Consider the following 12,802-nt stretch of genomic DNA (forward strand, 5'->3'; position numbering starts at 1 on the left):
GTGTGCAGCCTCGAGCTTTCATATATTTGTCTTTCAGTCTCGCAGACTCTCGCAATAGCCTACTGTAAAATGACGCTAATTTAAGGAATAACAGATAAGATCTCAATTTACTTGTAACAATTTCTTTAACCGATTGCTAACCGATAATGATACGATAATTATAACTTCGCCACAAATTCGTAATCAAATATTTGCCAAACGCAGATGGGAACACGGTACGACCGACACTTGCGATGATTTTCTACTATTCTAGCACTTTGAGACAGCACAAGAAGCAAGTTTTATTTCAAGGAAATATTCCTCTCTTGATTTGCACATATTATATTTATTGTCATGCGTTTGCATTTCTATTACTGAATACTGCGTGCAGATGTCGGGTTCTCGTAACTAATTATCAAAAATAAATTTTCCAATCGTACAGAATGGATAGCAAGTGGATTCGTGATAAACTCGTGCATACACACACGTACGAAATTCACGCATGCTCGTGTGCATTTACGCACACGATGACACGCGCGGTGTCCCCTGATACCGGTACAAATATGGTACGATCGTCTGGCTGTGCATCGAAAACCATCAAGCAGCGCGAAAGTCGCATCTGTTGCACATGCATACGATCGGCGATTAGTTACGTCGTACTGCACTACGCCAGGAATGTTAATCAGCAGTTAGCGCGGCACGCTTTATTAACCGTGAATTAAAGTTAGTCAGAGTTTCGCGGTATGACGGCGTATACGTAAGCGTTCGGCAATGCGACAGCCTATGCACCGATGATTTGCAATTTATGCGCCGTTGAATATTCTTTCACGCATGCATATTTCAACGCAGATACATAAAGAAAGTTCGAAATAAAATTCGACATTTCGATATCCATGACGAAGAGTCATGCACGGTAACTTGATTTAAATATTCCTGCTTAGACTAGATAACGTATACGCAAATGTTTTATCAGTATAGGCTTTAGAATGTGGAAGTCCTTGAGGTCATGCAAATTTGTGTAAGCCAAATAATATACGTTTTCGTATTTGGCGACAAGAAATTCGGAGTAAAGATTGGGTATGTAAAATTACAAATTTAGAAATAAAATTAAAAAATTAGAATAAAATATTCGGGATAAAACATGACGGTTGGAGCAAAACAAAAGTTCGATAAATGACGAGATTAATAAGAGAAATTTTTTTCTTGAAAATTCGCATTTTATGAATAAATGCAAAGCTTTAATAGAGACTGAGCTTTCTTTCGAGGATATATTGAATTCACTGACAAATGTGAAGAATTGCAAAATTGTGCTTGGTCGATTCGTCAAACGAAGATCATGGAAAATTGAAGAGATGATGTCATTTTTTAAAACCGCGATGTATAACGAGTTGATATATGCGCGATGAGTCACCCGAGAGCGGTTTGCTAGGTCGCTATTAATGGTGCAAATATTTTTACCGATGCACTTCCTTTCCGAGAGGACTCTCACAACATAATAGTATATATTACCTTAAAGCGGGAGAATTGTACAATGTGTACAGAAGAACTCTTAATGGACTGACTTTTTACATAAATGTGTGACTTGAAAAAGGCCGTACAAAGAGTAAACCATTTCCGAATCTCTTACGAGAACTCGCGCGAACTGAACAACGGGGATAGCGCTGTTGAAATTCCACCAACGTGAATTCTACCTTCAATTGCTAGCTTATCAGAAAATGAAACGGATACTCTTATACAAACGATAGGTTGTTAAAACGTAATGGGAACAGCAATTACATATATACATTTCTGTTATCTTTTATTACATCGCATTCAGGAAGAAATTACATAACGAAATCGTACTATGTTTTATTACGGGCACTTAAACTTTTATCATCGAAATGTTACATCTACAAATTCCACATAGCTTGAATAAACGTAAAAATATTTCAGTCGCCACGGTACATTCTAAATACTGCAATTTTCATATCGATATCGAGAATGTATTGAAAAATGCTGTTGCAGACACGGTAAATGGTAAGATGGAAAACTGCGGAGGCGGCCAGCGCCTGCCCCCGGACGGGGACGAATTTCCAGCAGCATACCAAGAATTCAGCAACAGTGGCAACCAGCCACCGTACAGATATATCGCCGCGACAAGGACAGCGACGATAACCACGAATGGCGGAGGATTGTGCAACGAGAACGAGTCGTTCCGTGCTGGCGAGACTACTCTTAAAATGCTCGCGAACGACAGCAACGTTGTCGGTTCGAGGAGCATTATTCTACCCGATAGTAAGATGACGTTCGCAGACACTGAAAACGTGAGGCAGGATCTAAACAAAGTCGCTTTGGCAAACATGGAGAGCGTCCGGTCCGAGATGGGCAAGGCTACGTCGGCCAGTGTGGATAATGTATGTCAAGACGTCAAGTCCACCGAGGTCGCTAACGAAGAGAAAAAATCACCTTATCATACCTCGGAAGATATCGCCAAGAAAAACGCTTCCATCGGCGCGGCAAATTCCCTTTACTCTTGTCAGACGACTAACAGCAACTTAATGATAAGCGAGAAGAAAATGGAGATCGCCGGATATTACCACAAGGACGTGACGACGATCGAACAAGTGCCAAGCCACGTGGAAAAGGACACGCCTGTTGAAATCCCGCCGCCTCTGCCATTGACAGGTGCTCATTACATACCTAGCTTCGGATTAATCCTCTCCTCCTTTTCCTCCGAGAAGCAATGTTGACACACACCGAAAATATATTATTAAATTATTAAATTCAATATTTCCGCGAAGATTGATTTCGCCTTCAAATCATCTCAAACACATCGCATTTTTACTTATTTTTATTGTCATCTTCGTTTCTTACGCTTTCGTGCTTTTTGTAATTCGCAGGTCCGCCGAAAATCGAGCAAACAGTTTTGCACGCGAGAAACGTTCCTACAATAGAGTCGCCGCAGAGAAAGTTTTCCTTGAACGGCGATCTCTGGAGACAAGACGACAAGTCCGAGCGATCTGTTCGCGACAAAATCGCCATGTTTTCGTCGCAGAGCAGCCTTGACGCGCCCCTATTTCCCAATACCGTGACAGCGGCAGCAGCCACGAACAACAGCAAACGCCTCTCCAAGTACAAGTCCTCCGAAGATGTGTGCTGCGATGACAAGAGCAACGGACAGAAGGACCGGCCGTCCTTCTTTGCCGACAGGACACAGAGTTCCTTCGACCTCACCGATTCGGCGAAAGCTATGACAGGGCATGATTCCGCGAAGAAATATAACCAGAGACCGCCTAGTTTGCCACAGACTGTTCAACCTGCTCTGTCGAGTTCAACTACGCAAACTGCGCGGGTTCCAAAGACGCTACCGATCGTTCCGCCGAAAACTACATCGCTGTCCAGTCCGTCCTCGTATGACAAGCAGAACTTTTTAAATACAACGACGAAAAATTATGGCGCGAGCGCCGCCGAAAACGGCAATTTGCAGAATGCCGTGTATTCAAGTGTCAGTAAAGCTGTGGGTTCTTGTAACAGTTCTAGCAACTCGGTCAAGACAACGAGCACGCCTTCGTTAACGCGAGCTACCAGTTTCTCAGGCCCGACACCCTTCACGCAAAATCGAGATTCTCTGGCAAGCGATTCCATCGGTAACTCACAAATCTCAAGGACGAATTCCTTGGCGTCCACGTTTAAACGACCCGGAGAAGATGCGAGAAGAAACAGCTTGAATCAGCTGATTGAGCAGAGACGAAGATCGATATCGAAGCTACGTGGGCTGGTCATACCGGAAAAAGATACCGTACCGATCGACCAACCTATCGTCGATCTACCGGAAATCAAATCGCGGGATTCGATATTGTTGCATCAGGTGAGATTTTAAACGTACTGTAATCTTCCATTTTTATTCCAAACCCTGTGCAATTCCTTGCTCTTAACGTTTATATTTCGTGATGTAACTTTTGCAAAATTTATCAGCTGTTATTTGTAGAAATCCATTTTTACGAACACTGTCCAACATCTCTCCGTTTCAAGCACGCAGAAATATGAAAAATAATGCCTCGTTAAACATACGTCTTCTTTTCCAGATACCAAAGGCAAACATTCAAGACAAATGGGGGTCTCAGAGTTCCTTAGCCAGCAATGTCAGCACGGCGAGTCAGCCCTTGAAAGCGACAACGTCCTTCAAGATGCCGGCGCCACAGATACACTCCAAGTACTCCCCGGCTTTCAAGAGAAAGTCTCTCACGGTTTACGGTACTTCAGTGACAAGCTCCGCGATAAACGGCAGCAGTCCGATCAAGAGCTCTCAATCACCGGCGATGTCCACGTTTTCGGAGCCGCCGAAAAGCCTGGAAAGTATTTGCAGCCCGACGAGAAGCGATTACAGCTTCGAGTTCGCTTCGACGACCAGCTCGCCGGATGGTTCGCGTACGCGGCCGAGGACGATGCAGAGGAAGGCACGCTTAGATTACGACGACTCTGATAATGATTCGGCTGTGAGCAGCTCCCAGAGCAGTATATCGCGCGGCTTCAGTCCGCCGATGTCTCCGGTACCATCGGAAAGATCCACCATTTCGTCGGAGAGATCTTACGTCTCCACGGAATTAAACTGCCAACGTCGACCTTTGATCGCGGACAATTTGAGTAGAATCTCAGTCGCACGGGATATCAGAGATCCGATTGTTGCATCCGACAAAGATCAATTTGCCCCCAGGATAGGTGTCCTCGGTGAACGAACGTACCTGGCCGAGAGATCGTCTTCCAGCAGCAGCGGCTCGAATCCGCGCTCGCCACAGCCGAACGAGCTTGTGTCGAGGGGCTCGCAGATCCCTCAGAGACAACTGAGGCGATCGAACAGCACCGATACAAATTGCAGCACGTCCTCGACGCTCACATCCGGATCTCAGGCGAGTGCCGAGTCCTTATCCCGAAGGGTACTGAAGCCGCAAAGCGTGGAGGCGATAAATCGGAAGAATATCCTAGCGAGTGCCAGATGCCGAAGTGGCAGGGATCTGAACGGGTCGCCGCTGATCCAGCGAAAGTTCTCGGACGACGAAGATGCTGCGAAAGGTGTCATCGAGAACGGCGGCGTTATTCATCCGATGAGCAATAATACCGTAAACAATTCCGCGAGCAAACAAGAGATCAAGATTGCCTACATAGAAGTCGCGGACCCCTTTGCGGAGGATAAAAGCTCGTTCTCGAAGAGGACGGAGAAGCCTAAACTGCCGCCTAAAATGAGTTTCCCGCCGCCGGCTATTAGACCGCCTAAGTCCGAAATGTTGGAGCCATCGAACGATCTGAAAATGTGGGTTCGAGCGGAGGTGAAGACCCTGTCGCGATCGATGGAAGAAAAGTCGAAAAGCCCACCCGTTGCGACGCAAAACTTGGAAACGAGAAACAATCGCGGGTCCATGTTTAACGAGCCCGTGATTGCAGAATCCAACGACGATTTGTCTTCAAAGGGCAGAATCACGGTAAGCGATACGAAGGTGACCGCGATGGAGGCGTCGAAACCACAAAGTAGAGCGACTCCCAGAAAAAGTGTGGAAGAGCAAAACGATCTCTTGACCATCCTAACGACGAAGAGCCGCTCCAGATCAGCCATACATGTCGACGAAGGGACTTTCGGCAGGTCGAAGAGCCAGATGAGCCTGGAGGATATACTTGGCGCTAAGCCGGACCTCAAGTTAACCCGCGCGCCAAATACAGAGTCGAAAATGGAGAAAAACGGTGCGATAACAAGCTCGCCGGTGAAGCCTGTTTACGAAAACTCCAAAGAAAGTCGATACGGTAGAAGAGGCTCCACTACTTCGAACGAGTCCTGGACGGAAGACAAACCCTTCGTCTCAAAAATACCAACTTTAGGGAGAGTCAAAACTGTGGACAGCGGTGACGAAATGTCGGAGAGCGTCGAAAGAATGAAAAGCGCACCGGCGTCGAAGATTCCGACGTGCCGTGGCCTGAATCGACGCAGCGCCAGCGTGACGGATATGAAGAAAGCCCTGGAGAAGATCGACACGAATCCCGTACACAGCCAGCTGCAACAGACCGCCAGCGGTACTCACAATCGTTTTCCAAGTCTGGACAGCAGCGTGGACGAGAACATCGGTACGGAAATGGACACCGCCGACAGGTGCTACGGCGAGCAATTCGGCAGCATCAGTTCGCTGGCCAGCAGCACCAGCCTGATCTCGCAACAGGAACTGGCGCAGCTCGTCGAGGAGGCGAGCTTGGAGGAGGCACGTGGCGCGCACGACGTCATAGTCGTTCTACTCCACAAGGAGAACCCGACCGGCAGCGTCGGCATCACTTTGGCCGGCGGCGCGGACTGCGAGGTGAAGGAGATCACGGTTCACCGAGTGCTGACACACTCCATCGCGGACAAAGACGGCCGGGTGCAGAGGGGCGATAGGATTCTCAGCATAAACGGTCGGAGCACGCGAGGTCTCACGCACAGGGAGAGCATGGCGGTGCTGAAGCAGCCGAGATCGGAGGTCGTGTTGGTCGTGTCGAGGGTCAGGATGGAGGAGGGCTGTAAGCTGAGGTCGCGAACCGCGAGTGTCGAAACCATCGTCGAAGGTAAAACAAATATGCGTTTCTCGCGTGAGAATTCTCACGATCCGTTTTGACGATAACGGAATCGGTGTAAATAAGAGGCCTCGGATCGCACAGGGTTAGAGACGAATGGAAACGTGGAGAACACGGCGTGGGGGCCACCGTCGACCGTGGCGGTTTACAAGGACGGAGCCGGACTGGGATTTAGCCTGGAGGGCGGCAGGGATAGTCCCCTCGGGGATAAACCTCTAATCATCAAGAAGATTTTCACCGGTAAATTTTCTAGCGGACGATGCTCACATGTCATTCCAACGATCCTTACGTTGAAATGATAAACGTGAGATAATATTTACGCCTTGTCTCAGCTTTGTCTTTTACGACAGGAGGTGCTGCCGAGAAAACGGGTGCCTTGAAAGCCGGGGACCAATTGCTCGAGGTAAACGGTAACGACGTAACGCGAATGTCGAGGATAGAAGCGTGGTCTTTCATGAAGAAGCTCCACGACGGCGAAGTGAATCTGCTAGTCAGGCATCCTGCCACCAAATCCTCGTGAAGAGTACGAAATCCCGATCGCACGATGCAAACGGAACGTAGAGAAATGTGCCAAGCGAGCGACTGGATAAGTTTTCGATCGATATTTGTTACGTATACATTATTAATAAGGTATGTTATTCATTTGTTTTGTTCGAGAGATTTTAAATACCAATCGATATTCTACGCGAGAGGCTTTTTCTGTCGTGCTTGTAAATTCAAACGATGTCGCTGTTTAGTCAAAATCAAACGCTCAATCTCGCTCTTAATGAAAAGCAATTATCTATTTTCTAGGATCTATTTCTATATCAACCAATAGCTATTCACCGTTCTTATAATTGCATAGCCATCTATTATAAATTCAACGGACAATTTAATTAACCAAAAAAAGAAGAGAAATAAGAAAAAGTGGCAAGTCTGTGCGACTTGCTCATTTAGTTTGCCTTTCGTAGATCTTGTGCGTGAAAAGAGTAAAATGGTGCAGTGAATGTGCTTTTCGAATATGTGCAAATTAGCGGCCATTAGAGAGCATTACAATCTAATGGTCTCGGTATTTTTTTTTCATCGCAATAGAATCAGTATCGCGAAAAGACTTAACAGCTGCAGCTTTCCAATTAAAATTGACAGTGCAAAGTGCAATAGTCGTAATCAACAGGCAATGATTAAGCAATATTTGGAGTAATATCTTCGCTCTGCGAACTCGAACGAGAAGCAGCGATGTAGCGTCTTAATAATAGCATATGTGTTTTGACAACGAGGTGTATGTGGGAATTTCGATGTATGCCATACGCAAGCGAATCGCAATGTCACTGGAGCGAAGTATAGATAGGCGTGTCAATTAATCATTTAATTAAGGCGATGCGTCCTTGATACGAATCGCTCGTACGACATTAATTCCATAGTGCCGGCCGTGCAGTAATAGTTTGAACTAAGAATTTGCAACAAGCAAAGTAGCTGAGTAGATAGTTATAATATGAGCCTGACTGTAGATCGCCTATTTCTATTTTCTAATCGATTTTACCGTAGCCACCCCGTCGCCTTACTATAGTGGTTCCTGTTACGTTAAGGTACGAACGATAGTACATTTTCATACGAAACTGTGTGGTCAGAATTGATGCGTTGTATAGCAACGTGGGAGAAAGTAACGCGAGAGATCGTTTCAGTTTTCTAACTTTTAATACGACTTCGATTAAACTTTAATTAACTTAATTAGCGATTAATTCTCAACTGGCGGTAACATTGCAAATATATAAATCGTTATCTCTAATCCAATTTTTCTCTCCGTGCATTAAACAAGAAAACCCGACTGTTTCATTCACGTTCATAAAGTAGCGCCGCTTTAGAAGACTAATCGCTAATTATCTCAATCGGGGATCGAAGTTGCGATAAAATCAGGCGCGGAATAGTTTCGTGCTAAAGTCTACAGTTTCTCAAGTGGAAATTTCAATTATTTTCAAGCTAACAGTGGTGCGCTTTTCAAAAACATTTAAATATTGCTAAACTGACGCACTTGATTCATAAAAAAAACCAATTTTATTCAATCAAAATCAAATTTCATTCAACACTATATAATAAATCCTAATCAATAAATTATCAATTCCTTCATATTTAGGCATACGACGAATAAAAGGTTGTCCAAGTTCCTACTTGAGAAGCTTTAGAAAAAGAGGAAGCTACTTCGACGTCGTCTCGCGGCTGTCCGCAATAACCAACAATTTTAAATTCGCGGCATGAAGAAGGCGCCAACCGCGTCGCGCTAATTCTGCGCGACTTCCTTTCAATAGCTACCCGAGGAAGCCGGTGCAGCGGCATATAAAACTGGGACTACATCTACGAACGAAGATGCGCGTTCGCGTCCCGAAGGCGTTCGTTCCGTTTGGTTGCGGCGTTCGCTGCCAGTGCTGAAAATCTATATAGCTTACGTCACGTAATACTAGACATTTTCAGGACTGGCAGTAAATGTCGGAACGCAGCTTTTATCTTTGATGCACCGCCTCACGAGGGAATCGAACGTTTTGTTCGCATTTGCTTCGGCGTACACGTCTGTCGAATGAAACAGCAAACATTCGTATTCGCTGCTCGTTCCGTAGATGTACACCCAGCTTAATATGCTTATTATCACTCGGAGACATCGCGTACGCGAGTAGAATGCCGCGCTCGCGCGCGTGCGTCTTGACGCTATCAGCGGGAGATTATATCGCGACGCTCTGCGCGAGAGCAGTTATCGTTTTGCAGGATATCGTAATAAGGATATAACGGGACGGAGCGTGAGTGATTTCAGACGAGAGATCTCTCGCGGGGACCCCCGAGGGGGAGGCAAGATGGCGAACGCGCGAGCGGCGAAACGTCCCGGCTTCTCGTCGCCGCGCGCTTCGCCTTCCGATCGGCGTTCGCTTGTTGTGTCCTTATTAAGAACGCAGCGGGATAAGGTGCGACTCACCGAGCTCGGCGAACGGCATCCGGAAGCGCCAGGGAAACCCAGGACAACGGCGGACCACCCGCGGAACAGCATCTCCGTGTAAAACGCGCGCTCAATCCGTACGGTAGCTTTGTTTCTCCAACTGGCCGGCGCCAGGGTAATTGGCGCCGGCGTCCGGCGTCCGGCGTGAAGTGCGCCCATAGATAAACGATCGATCCTAAGGCCCGCTTTCACCAACGTTGTTTAACTTTAAGCTTAGCTCAATTTGTTCTTCGTCTCTTTCTAAAGTAACAGTTGGAAAGAGACGAAGAACGAATTAAGCTAGGCTTAAAGTTAGGTGACGTTTGGTGAAACCGTGTCTATTCTGTAAACGTTAACGTTGCCGCTATGCGCTTTGCGCAGCTTTTCTTTAGCGTATCGCGTCTGCGCAAAGCGCTTAATGATGTTAACGTTTACAGAATAGGCTCCTTGGGCTAATATTACAATTGTCGTAGGATAAATTTTTCCAAGCGTGTTGATCAGCTGCTAAATAGAGAATTTTACTGTTCGGCAGTCAACACGTTTGAAAAATTTGTCGTACGACAAATGTAATATTAGGCTTAATTGACGTTTCGTCAACCCGCTCTATTAGATTTGAATTGTGAGAATTAGGACGTTTGAATGTATCAAATCGAAACTGGCCTCTGATATTTCAATCCTCGAAATACCATCTCGTCTTGTGTCCGTATGGCCATGAATTTTTTCCCACGGCATAGAAACGCGGACCGATCGATCGTTAGCTCAATCTCAATTGGAATTACGAATGCGCCGAGTTATGGGAAAAGTGTCATACATAACAGATTATTAATATAAAAGATTATATCGGAATATATTTAAATGTAATACGAAGCGTTTCGGGATTTGCATTTATTAAAATTTTGTGCTGTGATATGTGTGAATGACACGATTTAGCATAAAACAAGCAACTATTGATCGAGATACTAATCAATATTATTACGTATTTTAATTCAATGTAAATTCGTTATATATATAAAGCACTGAATTGTTCGTTTTTTTATTGTTTAATGTTATAAATGCTCGTTTTATTGCGTATCTTCTATACAAAGCGTTGCAAACAGGGACACTTGATAATATAGCTTTCGTTAAAGATAAAGACAATTGCAATATAAAAGAGGAAAATTACAATTATTAAATTAAGATGAATCGTATCAGAGAATTCAATTTCCGCGCATTTCTGTCATTAAAAAAAACGAGAAGTTTGTCGAGTTATATACTAAAAAAGAAATATGTTCCCATCCCTTTGTTCGCTTAATATATTTATTAAATATTATAGCTGTACATTAATAACAGCGAGAATTGTATATAATATTGATTAATACCAATAAAATTTCTTTGGAATACGATCCTCTTTAATCTCCATTTGTTCCATGATATCCATCTCGAAGGTTTTCAATGCTGGCTGTAATAAAAAAAAGGGTGCGTTTAATTTTCTATTTCAAACATTTCTATGCAAAATTTGTGTTACTCTAAACGTTACAATAAAACTTATATTATTGTCATCTTCAACTTTTTACTGTAACGAGCCCTACAAAAAGAAATGCGGGTGTATTCCAGGTATTTAATGCACACCTCATAAGTTATTTTTTCTACTTCAGATTGAGTCGTATCCTTTGCGCGCTCCAGATACAACCGAGGCAGTTTGTAATCCTGCGTCTCTTCAGACACGACAGGAATGGGAATTATTCTACCAGTTCTCACGGATACACGTATAGGCCTGCCATCCTCAGTGTATCGCCACTCTATTGGTGTCCCCTGCCTGCAACGAGTCAATTTGTATGGTGCCGTGGAAGCATCGGTACTACATACTCTCATCTTCGCAAGATAAATTTTTCAAATAGACACCGACCTATCCGAAGGGTCAACCAACTGCACCTGCGACGTCACCAAAAGCGGCTGTTCTATCAGCATGTACACTCCAGGAAAGGTTTTACTCTTCATAGTGCATTTCAGCTTTGTATTAAGTCCTTCGACAATTACCCAATTCCTCTCTTGATAAATCTCTTTTACGATTCCTTGCTTCCCTTTATCTTTCCCTACTAAAACCTCTACCTGGACAGAAAAATGTAACACTGTACGAATAACGTTGTAATAATTGTATACTGAAATAATATTACTGTCGTCTCTTTTCTCTTTACTTCTCGTAGAAACTTTTGCCAGTAAAATAACACACCCTATCACCCCGGAAGAAGGTCCAATTCTTGATAGGTTCCACGTGAACAAATTTTGGATGTAGACCAGGTGCATTGTCACGTTGAAACTGATTAGTCCATGGACGATGTATGGAGAAGCGAAACCGTTTTCTTTCGGATGTGCGTGGCAAATAATTCGGCCTGCGAGGTGTCCTCCAATAAACCTTGTTACAATAAATGATAATATAAAAATTCACAAACAGGATAGAGAACTGTCTGCAGGATGCCGTTAAGACCTTGCACAATTTGGCCTCAAGCGATTCTATTAGCGTTAAATTAATCGCCGATTAAGTTGATTCATGACATTGTTAAACATCACGAGTACAACATAGACATTGTTTTTTAAATTGTGCAGACTAAGGTCTGGTTTCACCAACGTCGCTTAACTTTAGCTTAGTTTAATTCGTTCTCTATCTCTTTCCAAATGTTACTTTAGAAAGAGACAAACGCGAATTAAACTAAGATCAAAGTTAAGCTACGTTTGGTGAAACCGGGCCTAAAGCAACTTGACAAACCTGTGCCATAGCTCGATTTATGTAACTGTCCGGTAGATTCGCATATTTTTTCGACCATTCTCCCACGCGTTGTCTTAGCAGGCTCAACGTCAATCTCATGTCTGCTCCCTCGCACTGCAAAATTACTTTTATCCTCGATGACGATCTCGCGTTTTTACTTGTAAAATACCGTGCAAAACGTGCACTCTCCCGTCCTGGTTATGTTGACACTCATAGAAGAGAGAGGCTTGAGAGCTGCCACGGACCGATTTTACGTGATCCCCGAACGCATCACGCCCTCTGTGGACATTGAAAACGTGGACATGAACTACGTAGCCAAAACTTACGGACGCTGACAAAAGGTAAAAAAACAAATTTGTATAACACATAAACATATGCATAAGGAAATTTTTGAAAATTTTTGATTGTTACGTGGCAAAAGATGGCAAAAGTGCAGAATCACTCCAGCATCTCCTAAACTGTCCTAAAACTGTCAATTCGTGGATTTTTAATTAAATTTTAAATAAGTTAAATAGTATATTGCACAAATGTTTTCACGATTCTTGTACGAAAAACTAAAGCCTGCTACAGAC

At 44.2% G+C, this 12,802-nt stretch overlaps 2 protein-coding genes across 2 annotated transcripts in view; one reads left to right on the forward strand and one right to left on the reverse strand.

The window, feature by feature from the left end:
- LOC105560309 overlaps positions 1–7,115 on the forward strand; it is a 39,237-nt gene extending 32,122 nt beyond the window's left edge. Inside the window, exons 7-11 of the mRNA XM_012009312.1 lie at positions 1,984–2,643; positions 2,859–3,826; positions 4,044–6,540; positions 6,634–6,789; positions 6,900–7,115. Of these exons, the coding sequence (XP_011864702.1) occupies positions 1,984–2,643; positions 2,859–3,826; positions 4,044–6,540; positions 6,634–6,789; positions 6,900–7,069 (4,451 nt within the window). The 3' untranslated portion in view covers positions 7,070–7,115. The remainder of the gene's footprint in view (positions 1–1,983; positions 2,644–2,858; positions 3,827–4,043; positions 6,541–6,633; positions 6,790–6,899) is intronic.
- Positions 7,116–10,765: 3,650 nt separating this feature from the next.
- LOC105560310 (probable 39S ribosomal protein L24, mitochondrial) lies at positions 10,766–12,469 on the reverse strand. The gene is made up of 5 exons (XM_012009314.1): positions 12,231–12,469; positions 11,697–11,879; positions 11,373–11,575; positions 11,096–11,282; positions 10,766–10,925 (listed from the first exon to the last, which is right to left on the reverse strand). Exons 1-5 carry the CDS (start codon positions 12,327–12,329, stop codon positions 10,839–10,841), a joined length of 759 nt encoding a protein of 252 aa, XP_011864704.1. The 5' UTR covers positions 12,330–12,469; the 3' UTR covers positions 10,766–10,838.
- Positions 12,470–12,802: the final 333 nt, after the last annotated feature.

The sequence above is a fragment of the Vollenhovia emeryi genome, unplaced genomic scaffold (genome assembly GCF_000949405.1).
Source record: "Vollenhovia emeryi isolate VEMERY1.0 unplaced genomic scaffold, V.emery_V1.0 DF939233.1, whole genome shotgun sequence".
In the NCBI taxonomy this organism is placed as follows: domain Eukaryota; kingdom Metazoa; phylum Arthropoda; class Insecta; order Hymenoptera; family Formicidae; genus Vollenhovia; species Vollenhovia emeryi.